This window comes from Dipteris shenzhenensis, chromosome 1, assembly GCF_047967505.1.
Source record: "Dipteris shenzhenensis isolate YYH24624 ecotype China chromosome 1, Dip_SZ_1.0, whole genome shotgun sequence".
NCBI classification, from domain to species: domain Eukaryota; kingdom Viridiplantae; phylum Streptophyta; class Polypodiopsida; order Gleicheniales; family Dipteridaceae; genus Dipteris; species Dipteris shenzhenensis.
The window spans coordinates 69,273,111-69,286,169 of NC_141596.1; the positions used below are offsets into that span (position 1 = coordinate 69,273,111).

The 13,059-nt window shown below is 47.8% G+C and overlaps 1 protein-coding gene across 1 annotated transcript in view; it reads left to right on the plus strand.

Moving 5' to 3' along the window:
• LOC147906289 (uncharacterized) overlaps positions 1–13,059 on the plus strand; it is a 48,274-nt gene that overhangs the window by 11,359 nt on the left and 23,856 nt on the right. The window contains exon 2 of the mRNA XM_087384075.1: positions 8,417–8,512. Within this exon, the coding sequence (XP_087240201.1) occupies positions 8,440–8,512 (73 nt within the window). The 5' untranslated portion in view covers positions 8,417–8,439. The remainder of the gene's footprint in view (positions 1–8,416; positions 8,513–13,059) is intronic.

A 13,059-nucleotide genomic window follows, 5' to 3' on the forward strand; every position in this document is an offset into this window, starting at 1 on the left:
GCTAGATAGACTACATATTTGTGGCACTTGGACTCTCAGCAGGCAACTTCAATTTTTAACTAATGAGTAGTTTAAGAAATTAGGTGTGGCGCAATTGGTGTTTCTGCCCCTCTCCGGCAATGCTAGAAATAGCCATCACCGTATTAGAGGAGAATCAGCCCCCATTATTTTTGGGCCGTCACTCGTTGTGCAAACAGGTAGCACATTTGGGGAGACTTTGCCCTTAGTTTCTGTTGACCCACAACTCAGCTGCCGCCGTCATATCTTGCCCGAGATTGCTAGAAGCATTACCATCTTTGGAAGCCGGCCTTTGGAGACATTGGCTGTCGCCTCCTACTAGAGCTTGTACTTGTAGCTGCGCCGCCATCTATAGGAAAAGTCGCCACCAGTCCCTTGTTTAAAGCTAAATTCGATGTCCGAATTAGTGGATACTACTCTCAGCTGGGAAGACTATCACAATGCCAAAGTGTTCCAGAGGGCTAGGACACGGGAGCTACTAGAGCATCTTCATCGAGGATTGGGATCGGGCCAATGTGGGTCGGTGAGAGGGGGTGTTGGAATAGGACTAGTCACCTCCCCACTTGTGATCCCCCATAGAGAGGAGTGCATCGGGGGCGTGGACCATAAGGTAGTAATAGGCATGGGGCTGCCACATGGGCAGCACATGAGCTGTCATGTGGACAGCCAATAGAATATGGAAGTACCTGGCAGAGGAGTTCCACCATGGAGGCAGATCTGGATCCAAATGCTGTCCACACGAGTAAAAGCAGCGGAGCTGCTGCTCCTCCCCGACCTGTGCTGCTCCCCTCCCTCACCTCAGCCGTACGGCCCCCCCTCTTCTCTCCACTCAGCTCCTCCCCTCCACCAGCCCTCTGCTCTCCCTCCCGTACCCCCTCAGCCTCTCGTCTCAGCCCGCTGCCCTCCTCCACCTCTCCGCCTATCCCCTACTCTCCACCCTCACTCCCTAGCCCCTCCACCTACCCCCTAGCCTCTCCACCTACTCCCTATCCTTTCTGCCCTCACCCCCTAGCCCTCCCTCCCTCTCCGCCTACCCTCCACACCCCGTCTACTGTCCGCCCTCACTCCCTAGCCCCTCCGCCTACCCTCTACCCTCTCCGCCTACCCCCTAGCCTCTCCGCCCTCACCCCCTAGCCCTCCCTCCATCTCCGCCTACCCTCTACTCCCCTCCTCTCACCTCGCCCCCTGCTGCCCCCTCTCCTAGCCTCTCTCCCCCCCTCAGCCTCCTTCATCCCCCTCTCTCCCCTTAGCCCTCACTCTCCCCTCCCTCAGCCCCCCCTTCTTCTCCTTCATCCTCTTTCTTCACCTTTCGATCTTGCTAGAGCTGCAATGACTCATCAACTAGTAGCCTTGAAGGTTTCAAGCTCCCGGTTGACTCAAGGAGGTCATGACCAGCCCGCAACCACACAGAGAATCCCAGCGGCAGCTCCACCCGACTCTATCAGCCCGCGATCAAACCACAGCCTCACAGCCTCGAGCGGATCTGCAGATGGCGGGCCTCCAAGCCTCTCCAAGCGCCTTTCAGCAGCAAGCGACAACGTAGAAGCAAAGGGGAAAGGTGCAGGAAGAATGGAGAAAAGAGAAGGCCAAGAGAGAGGAATGGGAGAAGGAAAAAGCAGAGTAAGAATATGTTAAAACCAGCCTGCAGGACAAGGTGCATGCATTAGGGACTGAATTGCAGAAAATCAAAAGATGAAAGGGACTCCAGAAGGGACTTGCAAAGCCATGGAAGAGATCAAAACAGAAAATGCCAATCTCAAGAAAGACATTGCAGCTATGCAGGCCACAATGCAAGGGAATCACACATAACTTAAACAACAAATCAGCAAGGGGGAGGCAAAGATGATGTAGTGGAAGGATTTGGTCAGAAAAGGCACATCAGCCCCTAAGAAAAAGATCTTATCAGATGCCCTTGAGGAGGACAAGAGACGGGACAGCAAATTCTTCAATGTCTTGGTCAGAGGCCTTGCAATAGGGGATACCCATATGGCGGATGCCAAGACCTTGTTCACCAAGATGGGAGTCAACCTCACTTTCAAGGCAGCTTTTGGAGGGTGGGCAAGGCTGACCCACCGACAAGGCCATTGGTTCTGAGATTCCAGACAATAACAGACAGGTCTGGCAACATTGAAGGGAACCGTCACTTTCTTGGATGATGATCTTACACTCTTACAACAAGAACACCGGAGGGAGGGGATCGTAAAGGTGATGGAAGCAATTGAAATGGGCTGCATATAGAGATGGTAAAGAGATCATCCAGGAGTGAATTAAAGGGTTAGCACATGATGGTGTTGGGCCTTGGAGATGAGAGTACAAAATAGACTACGCACATGACGGTGTTGGGCCTTGGAGATGAGAGTACAAAATAGACTACATATGGTTGTGTGGAATTGTAATGGTACCCTTTGGTTTGACCCAAGGGGTCTCTCAAAAACATACACTGACAAAGAAGTGATCTGTTTTGGTCTACTTGACCTCGGGCCTGACCCCCTCAAAGTACCAGTCTAGCAAAGCTTGGGATAGCGAGGCACTCATGGGACATGGCCAACACCTTCAGATAATCCGAAAAGTGTCAACCATGAATATTTGAAAGGTAAATGGTGCATTTCATAGACCAAATGGCATGACTTTGGTGGCATAAACACCATAGACCAAATGGCATGACTTTGGTGGCATAAACACCCATTTTATAATAAAGAAATTTTGTGACTGATCCTGGGCGCTATAGAAATCTGATTATATTCATTATAGACATCCATGAATGAATACATCTTTGGACCTACAATCTGATAAAAAATTCCATCTATGTAAGGATTGGAAAAGGATCTGGCTATGTCTATCTTCAACACGTCTCGGGCAGCCATGCAGAGAGAGCATTTCACCTTAGGACTGTCGGTGGAGTGGTTGCATCCTACACTTGGGGGCCCTTTTCTCTAGCCCGATCTTCACGATGCTGACCAGCTACACTGGCCAGGCTCGAGAGGTAGTGTTTTTATTTTCACTTGCAAGACCCCCGGACCAAAACCATCCTCTTTGACTCTTTGGGTCCAACGTGCAGGCATGTATGGCAGCCCTTGTTGGGGGCCAGACCTATCAGAGACAGAGTGGGCTTGAATTGAGAGGCTTCAGGTTCTCATAATTTCACGGATGATTTAGAGTAAGCCCTCAGTTCCACATCAAATAGTATTGGCTGAGTTCGGAGCATCCCAAGTACAGCTCGATGCGGTGTTTTAGGTTATCACATATCTCTATCACATTAGATAGTATGGCTCCTGCACCATAGGGCGACGTAGGCTTCCTTGGTTGACCTTCTTGTCATCCATGGCACTGACGGCAGAGGGCGACCAAAGGTATTGGTATGCATGCACTTGCAGATGGCGGGGCTACATATAGACATGTTAATCTTCCTTCCAGTATAGTGTCGAGGCTCCTTTCATCCAACTTTTTGCATATGACAAGTGAACTAGGCCATCCGAGAGGATCTCTTACAGCACACATTTAGGACTTGGTTAGCACCCCGGGAGATTTCTGTCAAGCTCAACTTCTACAGGGACCACTGCGTGCAGATTACAAATGAGGACTTTATTGATCCATTAGGATGCACATGGATCCACCTCTCCCACTCCTTGAGGAGATCAATTGGACAGCTCTATGTCTTATCACAGTGCCTCGCATTGAAAGTGGTCGGGCAGAGGGCATACCTAGAGAGGGCTGCGTCTGCACTTTATGTGATCACTAGAAGATCAAGTCAAATGAGTACTTCGCTTTTAGATGCGCCTGTGTACTATGAGATCTGAGATCGCTATCATTGGCTCTTCAAAGATGGTTTCGAATCCCTATCAAGCCTCCACTCCTACCCAGATTAGAGATGCTTGGCAGCTTCTATTCATGACAGAAGGAGTCGTTGCTCTATACATGTAGGCAAGATCAGGGTACACAGCCAGACTCCTCGCAGAGCATGATCACTGAGTTTTTTCCAGCCAGTTAGCATCTAATAATAGGACTTACGGAGACGACGGACACAGGGACCCGAGCCAGAGAAACAACGGACTTGCCAGCGAACTGAGGCACATATGGAAGAACTTCCCTCCATGCTCACTAGACCAAAGACACGAACCACAACGGTGACAGTGGCACTTGTTCGCCGTAAGGCCACAGCAGACCACGCATGTCGGCAGCTGCCATCATCTCATCACAAGTATTATGCCACCACCACAACCTCACATGGCGACGCCCCCTTCTCAGGATTGACACCTCGCCTTGGAGAGTTTTTCTCTCTCGATGTATTAGTCCCATTATGATCATGATTGTGGACTTTCCGTTCTTTTTATACTCGTCATGGGTGTTGATGACCGCTTAGTGGCTCCACGCCTCAGATCATTGTATCAAGTTTCTTTTAGCCTCAAAAACCCTTTGGTCTTCCGAAGACTTTTAATAAGCTTTCTTTCTTTCTTTAACCTCTGTTCGTCTCTCTCCTCTACCCCATTCCTCTCTCCTCTCTCTCTCTCAGACAAGCTCTCGTCTCTCCTCAATCAACCTATGGACATGGTCCCACAGACTACATACATAGGTCGAGTCACTTAGATGGATAGCGGAGGGATTGCTCCCCTATTTGGCTTTTCTCTCTCTTGGAATAGTGATAGTGTGATGCATTTATTTTTTCTCGTTACAGACATCATCCTTGGATATGGTTGCCCATTTAGCAGCCCCATCCCTTAGATTTCATTGTTTTTTTTCAGTCTCATGGACCATTTTCACAGACTAATGCTAATACTCTCTCTCTCTCTCTCTCTCTCAAAGATGCCCTCTCCATATGCAAAGAGTTATCTACAGAATAGGAAAATGGTGAGCATGATCGACCCACAAGAGCATATTTACTATTTGCAGCAGGAAATTCGTGAGCTCAAGTTTAGAATTGCAGCTCTAGAAAGGAAGAGTAGCGATATGGAAGAGGAAGGAAAATGGGAAATTATCCAGGAAGTGTTACACAAAATGTACTTCGTCTCCACCAACACTCAGTTTGGTATCCAAAGTAAAGGATATCATCACTACTCAGGTAACTTCCAAAAAGCAGAAGATGACTGCAAATGTTAGCAGTAAAGACATGGAGGTCAAAGAGCAGGAAAGTAGAGTACAGAATAAGAAAATACTACACTTAAAGGGCTAGCAGAAGATAGCCTTGACTACTTTGATGATGATGAAGGATTCGATCTAGAGGAGAGAATCACATGCCTGAAGAAGGAGATAGCACAAGTTGAATGGGATGCAAATGACATTAGTTGACAAGGAAGACAGCTACAAGTTTATTTCAATGAGAGGGAAGGAAGAGTAAAGATTCTTTGCCAGACAAACAATATTCTTTGCCATTACACGGGTTTGAATAGCTGAGGAGCTCACTCCAACTCAGCTCAAACAAAGGAATATCGAACTTACCAAAGTGAAGAATGCACGCAAAGCTGAAAAGGAGGCAGTTTATAGAGTTGGATTGGCGTTAATTAGAGATTCAAATCTAAACCTAAAGACCCTCAGCCTTAAATTGGTGTAACAAAGGCCATTTTTTATAGGACTAGAACTTAGTTATGTGCTAGCTATAATAACCTCGAGCTGAGACGCCATGTGCACTCCTCGACTCTCTGGTTTATCAAGATGTTGTAAGTAATTTCGACATTTTGCATTTCGTCCCATAGGCCCATGAGGCCACCCGCAGACGTTAATATGACTTTCTTTCTTTCTCAGACAAGCTCTTCATGACCTCCCTTCTAGGGGATCCCCCCCAGTGTCCTCTATATACACTGGACTAGACTTGAGATTTGACACGATGATGATGATGATGTAGATGTAGATGATGTTGATTTTAGGACTATGTAGTACTGGTGCATTCTATTGCTATGTGACATTTAGCATCTAGCATGGGTGATGATGCTCGTTTCAGTAGCTCCACCCTTTCAGCTTGTTGTATCGGGTTTCTTATAGTCTTATAGGCCCATTGGTCTTTCGAAGACTTTAATACTCTCTCTCTCTCTCTCTCTCTCTCTCTCTCTCTCTCACTGCTTTCAATATAGCTTGGATGCACCATCCCCCTGATCCCACAAGATGAGATCCATGGTATCATACGGTTGGATCTTCTCCAGCTCCATACGTCATGGACTTATGGGGGGGAAACAAGAGTTCCTCACCAAGATGAAGTTCAACCACAACCAATTCTTGAGAGTATTAGAGGATGAAGTGATCATTAGACCGTAGTACCTTGGGGACAGAGAAGTTTCACATGCACTAAGGATTGCCATTGGATAGATTTGGGTCTTGTCCCATCACTTGAGGATCGAGGCAAGGAGAGTTGCAAGCACACCCAGAGAGCAGTAGATCTGTAGGCTATGCACGTTGGAGGAGGTGGAGAAACAGGAGCATTTCCTATGTACTTGTCTACTCTATATGAGATCCGGAGACAATACCATTGCCACCATCAAGAGGGACATGGCTTTGGACCACTCTCTCAACTGATCCACGTCCATGATCAAATCTACATTGGCCTCTATATGATTGGGATGCGGTTGCACAGAGAGACCCTATTGAGGCAAATTGGGCAGCAAGAGGTGATAGCACCATAGGAGATAGGGATAGACCAAGCACAACGACATGTCATAGACTTCTACGTGTTTGAGTCAGCCCCAAGATAGTGTGGATTCAGGTTTTGACATGAAGGTAGAGTGGATCGGCAGGAAGAGACGATTTGGAGCTGCGGAGCCAGGGACGCAAAGACCACATGCAATGCAGAGGATGACTAGAGCATGCATCCCTTAATGAATCCCTTTTCTTTCTTCTTTTGAAGGTCTTGTTCTCGGTTTTTCTTCCTCAAGTACTAGTGTCCATGCCTCTCTTATTGTTTTGCATTCCATATCATACAGTCTATTGCATGGTATTCCCTTGCTTCCCTCCTTTTGCTAGTTTCGAAGCATTGATGGGGTGTCCTCAGCAAGACATTTGCTAATTTTTTGTTCATCTTGTACAACTATTTGGCCAATGACGTTACTCAAGGGCTCTTTGCAAAGCTAGCTTGTATATGTTAGGTTGTTGTGGTCTATCTATAAAAAGGGGTTACCTTTGCAGACCTAAGCGACTTCTACCTTTTCCATGCCATCCATTACAAATGATATTGGCCTATGATCAGGTTCGATGGTCTTGGCCTCAACTTGCATTACGTTATGATGTGTATTGTATGTGGGTTGATGATAAGATAGTCCACTATAGTGGAGCCTCTTGGATTGTACATGTGAGCTCCTATTTTTTAGAGAGAGCTTGCACCATTGCATAGTTGTCTGTTGAATCAACTTGAGAGGATGAGCAAATGCTCTGTCCATTGGGGTGTTGTCTCTTGTGTCTTCTAAAACTTCCCACATGCTTGTGCATAAATGCCCTCATTGTCTACTTGGCCTGCTTAAGTGGATCTTTACCCTCTACAGATATGGAAACTTGTTTTTAGCATCAAATTCTTTTGCCAAAATCACGGTGCTCTATTTGTATTTTTTTGGGATTTCTCTCTCTAAATGTAGAATAGACTTCAATAGAGATATTGCCGTTTTTTGGGAAGTGCCGGATGAGAGATATTGCCGTTGTTTGGATTTCTGATGTCTAGTTGCTTGTTTGATTCCTCTTTCACTCCATTACCACCTGTTCCCACTCCTCTCAGACGTACCATGCAATTCATCCAAATCCTCACCCTCCTATGTGGCCTTTTTTTGTACTAGATGGATGTCTTTGCAAATCCTTTCATGTTTGGAGTTTGATAACCCTCATGTTTCCATGCTATGAAATTCTACAAAAGACCAAAGGGTCTATTAGACTGAAAAGAAACCAGATACAATGAAAGCTAAGGGTGGACCACTAATCGGGCACCCCTATCCAAGGCTGATGTCTATGACGAGAAAAAAAGTAATACATTGCAAGAGAAACCCAAAGGGTGGAAAAACTACCAAGGAGAATCCCTTGGCCACCCACCAACAAATTAGCGGTCCATCCAAGTGGCTGGACATATGTATGCTCTCTATGAATGGCTCGGGATCAAGTGAGGGCTGACGTCGAGGACAAAGGCAGTGATAGGTTGTTGTTGGCACTTGGCCTATCCAGGTCCAGTCCCTTATCTTCTATAATCTATGTGATGTGGCGATATTGTCTGTCTCCCCATGAGAAAGAAAGAAAGATAGAAAGTTTATTAAAGTCTTCGGAATACCAATAGGTCTATGAGACGTGCGCACAGAGAGAGAGAGAGAGAGAGAGAGAGAGAGTCTTCGGAATACCAATAGGTCTATGAGACGTGCGCACAGAGAGAGAGAGAGAGAGGGAGAGAGAGAGAGAGAGAGAGAGAGAGAGAGTTTCCTAATACTATGTCTATTGTTTACAGCTATCTTCTAAGGTGACATAAACATGGACCAAGTGTCAATAAGCGCTAGCCAATTTCACGCTATTACAACACCGACAGTGAACTTGATCAGTGCAGGTTTCTTTTATTTTATTTGTTTGTGCTCATTTGCTATTGGACTCTATGCGTATTCATAAATCCTTTGAAACTTTTGTGAAGTCCAAGAACATTCAAAGGTTTTGCCCTATTTTTTGGAGAATGGGCAGTGACCCAAGAAGCAATCTATGTATCAAAAGATCCAGGTTGACAACAAGCTAGCTCTTATCCATGCTGCCTACCACTTATTATTTTGTTGATATCCATGATACCCTCCTACTAGAAGATAGAGATGCCTTGATCACCGCTCCCAATATGACATCACTCTCGATTCTTTCCCCATACCTCCAAATGACCAAAGGATAATATCATCATTTGGTCCATCGGAAGAAGAGGGACTTCATCCACTAGAGGAGCTTGATGAGATGAAATCATCATGGACTCGCAATGGGGGTTTCCAGCACGATGCTGCCAGACGAGAGACACAGGCTCTACATGCAGGACGGAGAAGGGCACGCACGATCGAGGTCCACTCCATCTCAGCCCTCCTCAAAGGTAACCGCCAGAGATGAGGAGTCACCCTTGATGTAGCCCTTTGGATACAGAGATCGAGGAGACCACGCCCTCTACCACATCGAGAGAGAGCTCAACAGGCACATATACGAGAGCTTCTCACATCTCATAAGAGAGCCACTAGGTTACTTGGATATATGGAACCTGGGCATGTGTACTAGGAGCGTTAGCTATGAGTACCTGATACTCTCTTGATATTTTGCTACTTCTACTACTTCGTTCACTAGCTTAGCACTTCAGCTTTCAATTTTCAGCAATGGCCTTAGTGAGCCCTTTGCTTCAGCCCTTAGTGGCTTGTATGAGTTACCTTTTAGCTTTGCATTTGTCTCATACGCTCACGAGGCCTCTCGCAGACGTTAATACATCACACATCTCTCTCTCTCTCTCTCTCTCTCTCTCTCTCTCTCTCTCTCTCTCTCTCTCGCTCTAGCCCTTCCGTAAGCTCTAGCTCTCTCCACTGCATAGCCTGTCTCTACGTAGCTCGTCACCTCTCTCTTCTTCCCATCATGTAGCCTAGGCGCTGCCAGCCCTAGCCAGTCGCCAGCCCTTGCAAGCCCTAGCCCCCGCCTAGCCTTAGCTAGCCCTCAGCCAGCCCGTCTCGCCAGCCTCCTCGCCATCTACCAATCCTCTCACCATCAGTAGCCATTGACAGGAGCAGCTAGTGCCTCCGACAGCAGCTAGGACATTCGACCGCCCCTTCCAACTTTGTCGACAGCAGCCCCCCCCTCCCCCCCCAAAAAAAAAATAAAATCACCCTAACCTAACCTGACCTAGGTTACCCATGACCTAACCTAACCTCGATAGAGGTTAAACCTAACCCAAGGGTTAACCCCTACCTAAGCTGAACCGCCAGCCCAGCCAGGGGGTTAACTCAGCCACGGGGTAGCAGCAGAGGCCAGCAAGGAATGTATGAGCCTTTCCTTGAAGCAACCCCCCTCAACCCCAAGAACCGCAAGCAGCAGGACCCGATACACCACTGTTGTAGCTTATGCACATACCTACCTACCAAGAGGTCTAGACAGACCCATCATTTGGCACCATGAACAGATTTTTGATCTACAAGAGCAGGTAAGAGAGTTACAGATCCAACTGGTGAATGCAGTAGCTAGAATTCAGGTTCTAGAAGGACCTGGCAAGCAGGTAGTCATCGATGAGGTTGTAAAATCTTGCAAGGTTTCCCCCCCTACCCCCCAGCTTGTCTCCACAGTCAAAGATCTAGTTCACCATGAAGTATTGACCACAAAGAAGGAAGTGATTATGGAGTTTGAGGCAAAGGTAAATAAGGATGACGTTCAGGAAGAGATTAAAGAACATGAAGCTAGGCGTGATCATGCTTTGAAGATTAGAATAGGGGGACTCCCCGAAGGATGGTACAAAGAGGAGGACTCTTTCAGCGAAACCTTAGCACATGTCAAAGCAACCATGCCTAAGATAGATTGGACGGTTGATAAGGATGATGCTCTTGATGATGATGATGAACTCGGAGCAACTTGTATCTTACAGTCTACAGGTCATGCTATCATTACGTTTAACTCATGGGATCTACGCATCAAGCTTCTCCAACAATCCTACAAGTTGAAAGGAACTAAGATATGGATAGCTGAAGAACTTACATGAGCTCAATTGAAAAATAAGCAATGGAATTAGCTAAGGACAATGCTGCTGGGAATGATGGAAAATGGGTAGTATACCGCGAGGGCGTAGCACTCATTGAAGAGTTTATATCCAAGCCAAAAGACTCTCAGTCTTAGTATGGCCTTCCTGGGAGCTGCCCTCCCTAAACTGATGTACTAGTTGGTTATCATGTTATCCCATAGACCTCTTGGTCTCCGATGGACGTTAATAGACTTTCTTTCATTCTGCTCCTTGGATTTCTCGTCACCATCCTTATCAGCTTCTTTCTTCTTGCACCCCATGGCGCACTCGTTATTGTAGAAGCATATGACCTTTTTCTTCTTCAAATTTGAAGATCCATCCTCCCCTTGGCCTTTGCCTAGGCATTTAGAGCTTTGTCAACATCAGCGTCGTCATACATGTTCATTCGGAATTCTTCCTCAATGATCACGGCCCAAAGCTTCTCAAAAGGAATCGGACTGCTCTTTTGACCCTTCGTCAGTGCCGTGATTGAAGCCTTGGTAGCTCTAAGATAGCTTGCTCTATGCAATCCTTGCAAAACAAAAGAAAAGAAGATTGGTACCAAGATTTCACCCACCGAGTCTCAAACCTCAATTTTCTTGATAAACTCTTGGACTCCTTAATCTCATATATATGCCATGCAACATGGACACTGGTCGCCAGATTGATCAATGAAATCATGTTGTCTGTCGGTCTAAATGAGCAATGCGGTACGTTCTCTCATGGATCTGCTGCTCCTCCCCGCTCCCTTGCTGTCCCCATCTCCTTCAGCCCCTCCCTCAGCCCCCTCCCTTGCCCTCAGCCCCTCCCTCAGCCTCTCCCTTCCTCCTCCTCTCCCTCTCAGCCCGCTACCCCTTCCCCTCCTCTCCCTCTCAGCCTGCCCCCTGCCCTCTCAGCCCGCTCCCCCTTCCCCCCTCACCTGCTCCCTGCCTCAGCCCTCCCTCTACCCCGCTCCCTAACCCCCGCATCTCCACCCCTCTCCTCTACCCGCTCCCTACCCCCGCCTCTACCCCCCGCCTCTACCTCCCTCTCCTCTACCCCCTTCTCTCCTCTCCCGCTCAGCCCGCCCCCTCCCCTCTCAGCCCACTCCCCCTTCCTTGCTCCCCTGCTCCCTCTACCCCGCTCCTTGCCTCAGCCCTCCCTCTACCCCGCTCCCTACCCCCTGCCTCTACCCCCCTCCCCTCTACCCGCTTCCTTCCCCCCGCCTCTACCTCCCGCTTCTACCTCCCTCCCCTCTTCTCCCCTCTCCTCTACCCCGCTCCCTCCCCCCCACTTCAGCCATCTCCTCTACCCCCTCTCCTCTCCCCCGCTCCCTATCCCCCCGCCTCAGCCCTCTCCTCTACCCCCCTCCTCTTCTTCCTGTCTCCCCCTTCTTCCTTCTCCCGCAGCGTTTTTTGGAGCGGACGAAGCCTCAAAAGTGTCAGAGTCAGCCTCCTCACATCGATTGGCGATGGATATTCCGTCAGCCAATCCTACTCCACCTCCACCGGCCGTGAAAACTATTACTTTTTTAAAGATGAGTTACAGCAGCTCAAGAAGGACGTAGAGATCTACCACATTGCTCGCACGCATCTTCGGGTCTTACCCTTCCAGATCCCAAGCCAGAGACTAGATGCTTGCGGCTCTCCCCCCAGACCTCACTCCACGATTGTTAGATGTTTGTCTTCTGGGACAAGGTTTTTTTAAGGTTGTGGTTTCGACCCATTGGAGGCAGCTAAGGAAATCTTTTCGCTCTTCATCAAATATCCCGGGCTTCCCCAGGTTTACCATCGACTTCTTTCTGTTATTGGGGAGCATTTCGGTGCAGTTGCTGAGATCCCACCCCTCCCTGGGTTGCCATTGACTGTAGCAGAGGCAACCAAGGCTGCTGGGGTACCTAGAGTTAGGGTCCTTTGTAAGGATCCGAACCTTACGATGGACCATGTTATGATCCAGCGACCGGATGGTTCCTTTTTTTGCCAGAGAGTAGAGATTACAGGCTGGCAAGACCAATGCAGGATATGCAGGATCATTGGACACTTTGCCAAGGATTGCCACAGGAAGACATGAAGCCCTCTAGTACAAGGTTTCCCCCCCTACCCCACAGCTTGTCTCCACAGTCAAAGATCTAGTTCACCATGAAGTACTGACCACAAAGAAGTTAGTGATTGTGGAGTTTGAGGCAAAGGTAAATAAGGATGACGTTCAGGAAAAGATTAAAGAACATGAAGCTAGGCGTGATCATGCTTTGAAGATTAGAACAGGGGGACTCCCCGAAGGATGGTACAAAGAGGAGGACTCTTTCAGTGAAACCTTAGCACATGTCAGTAGCACATGTCAAAGCAACCATGCCTAAGATAGATTGGATGGTTAATAAGGATGATGCTCTCGATGATGATGAT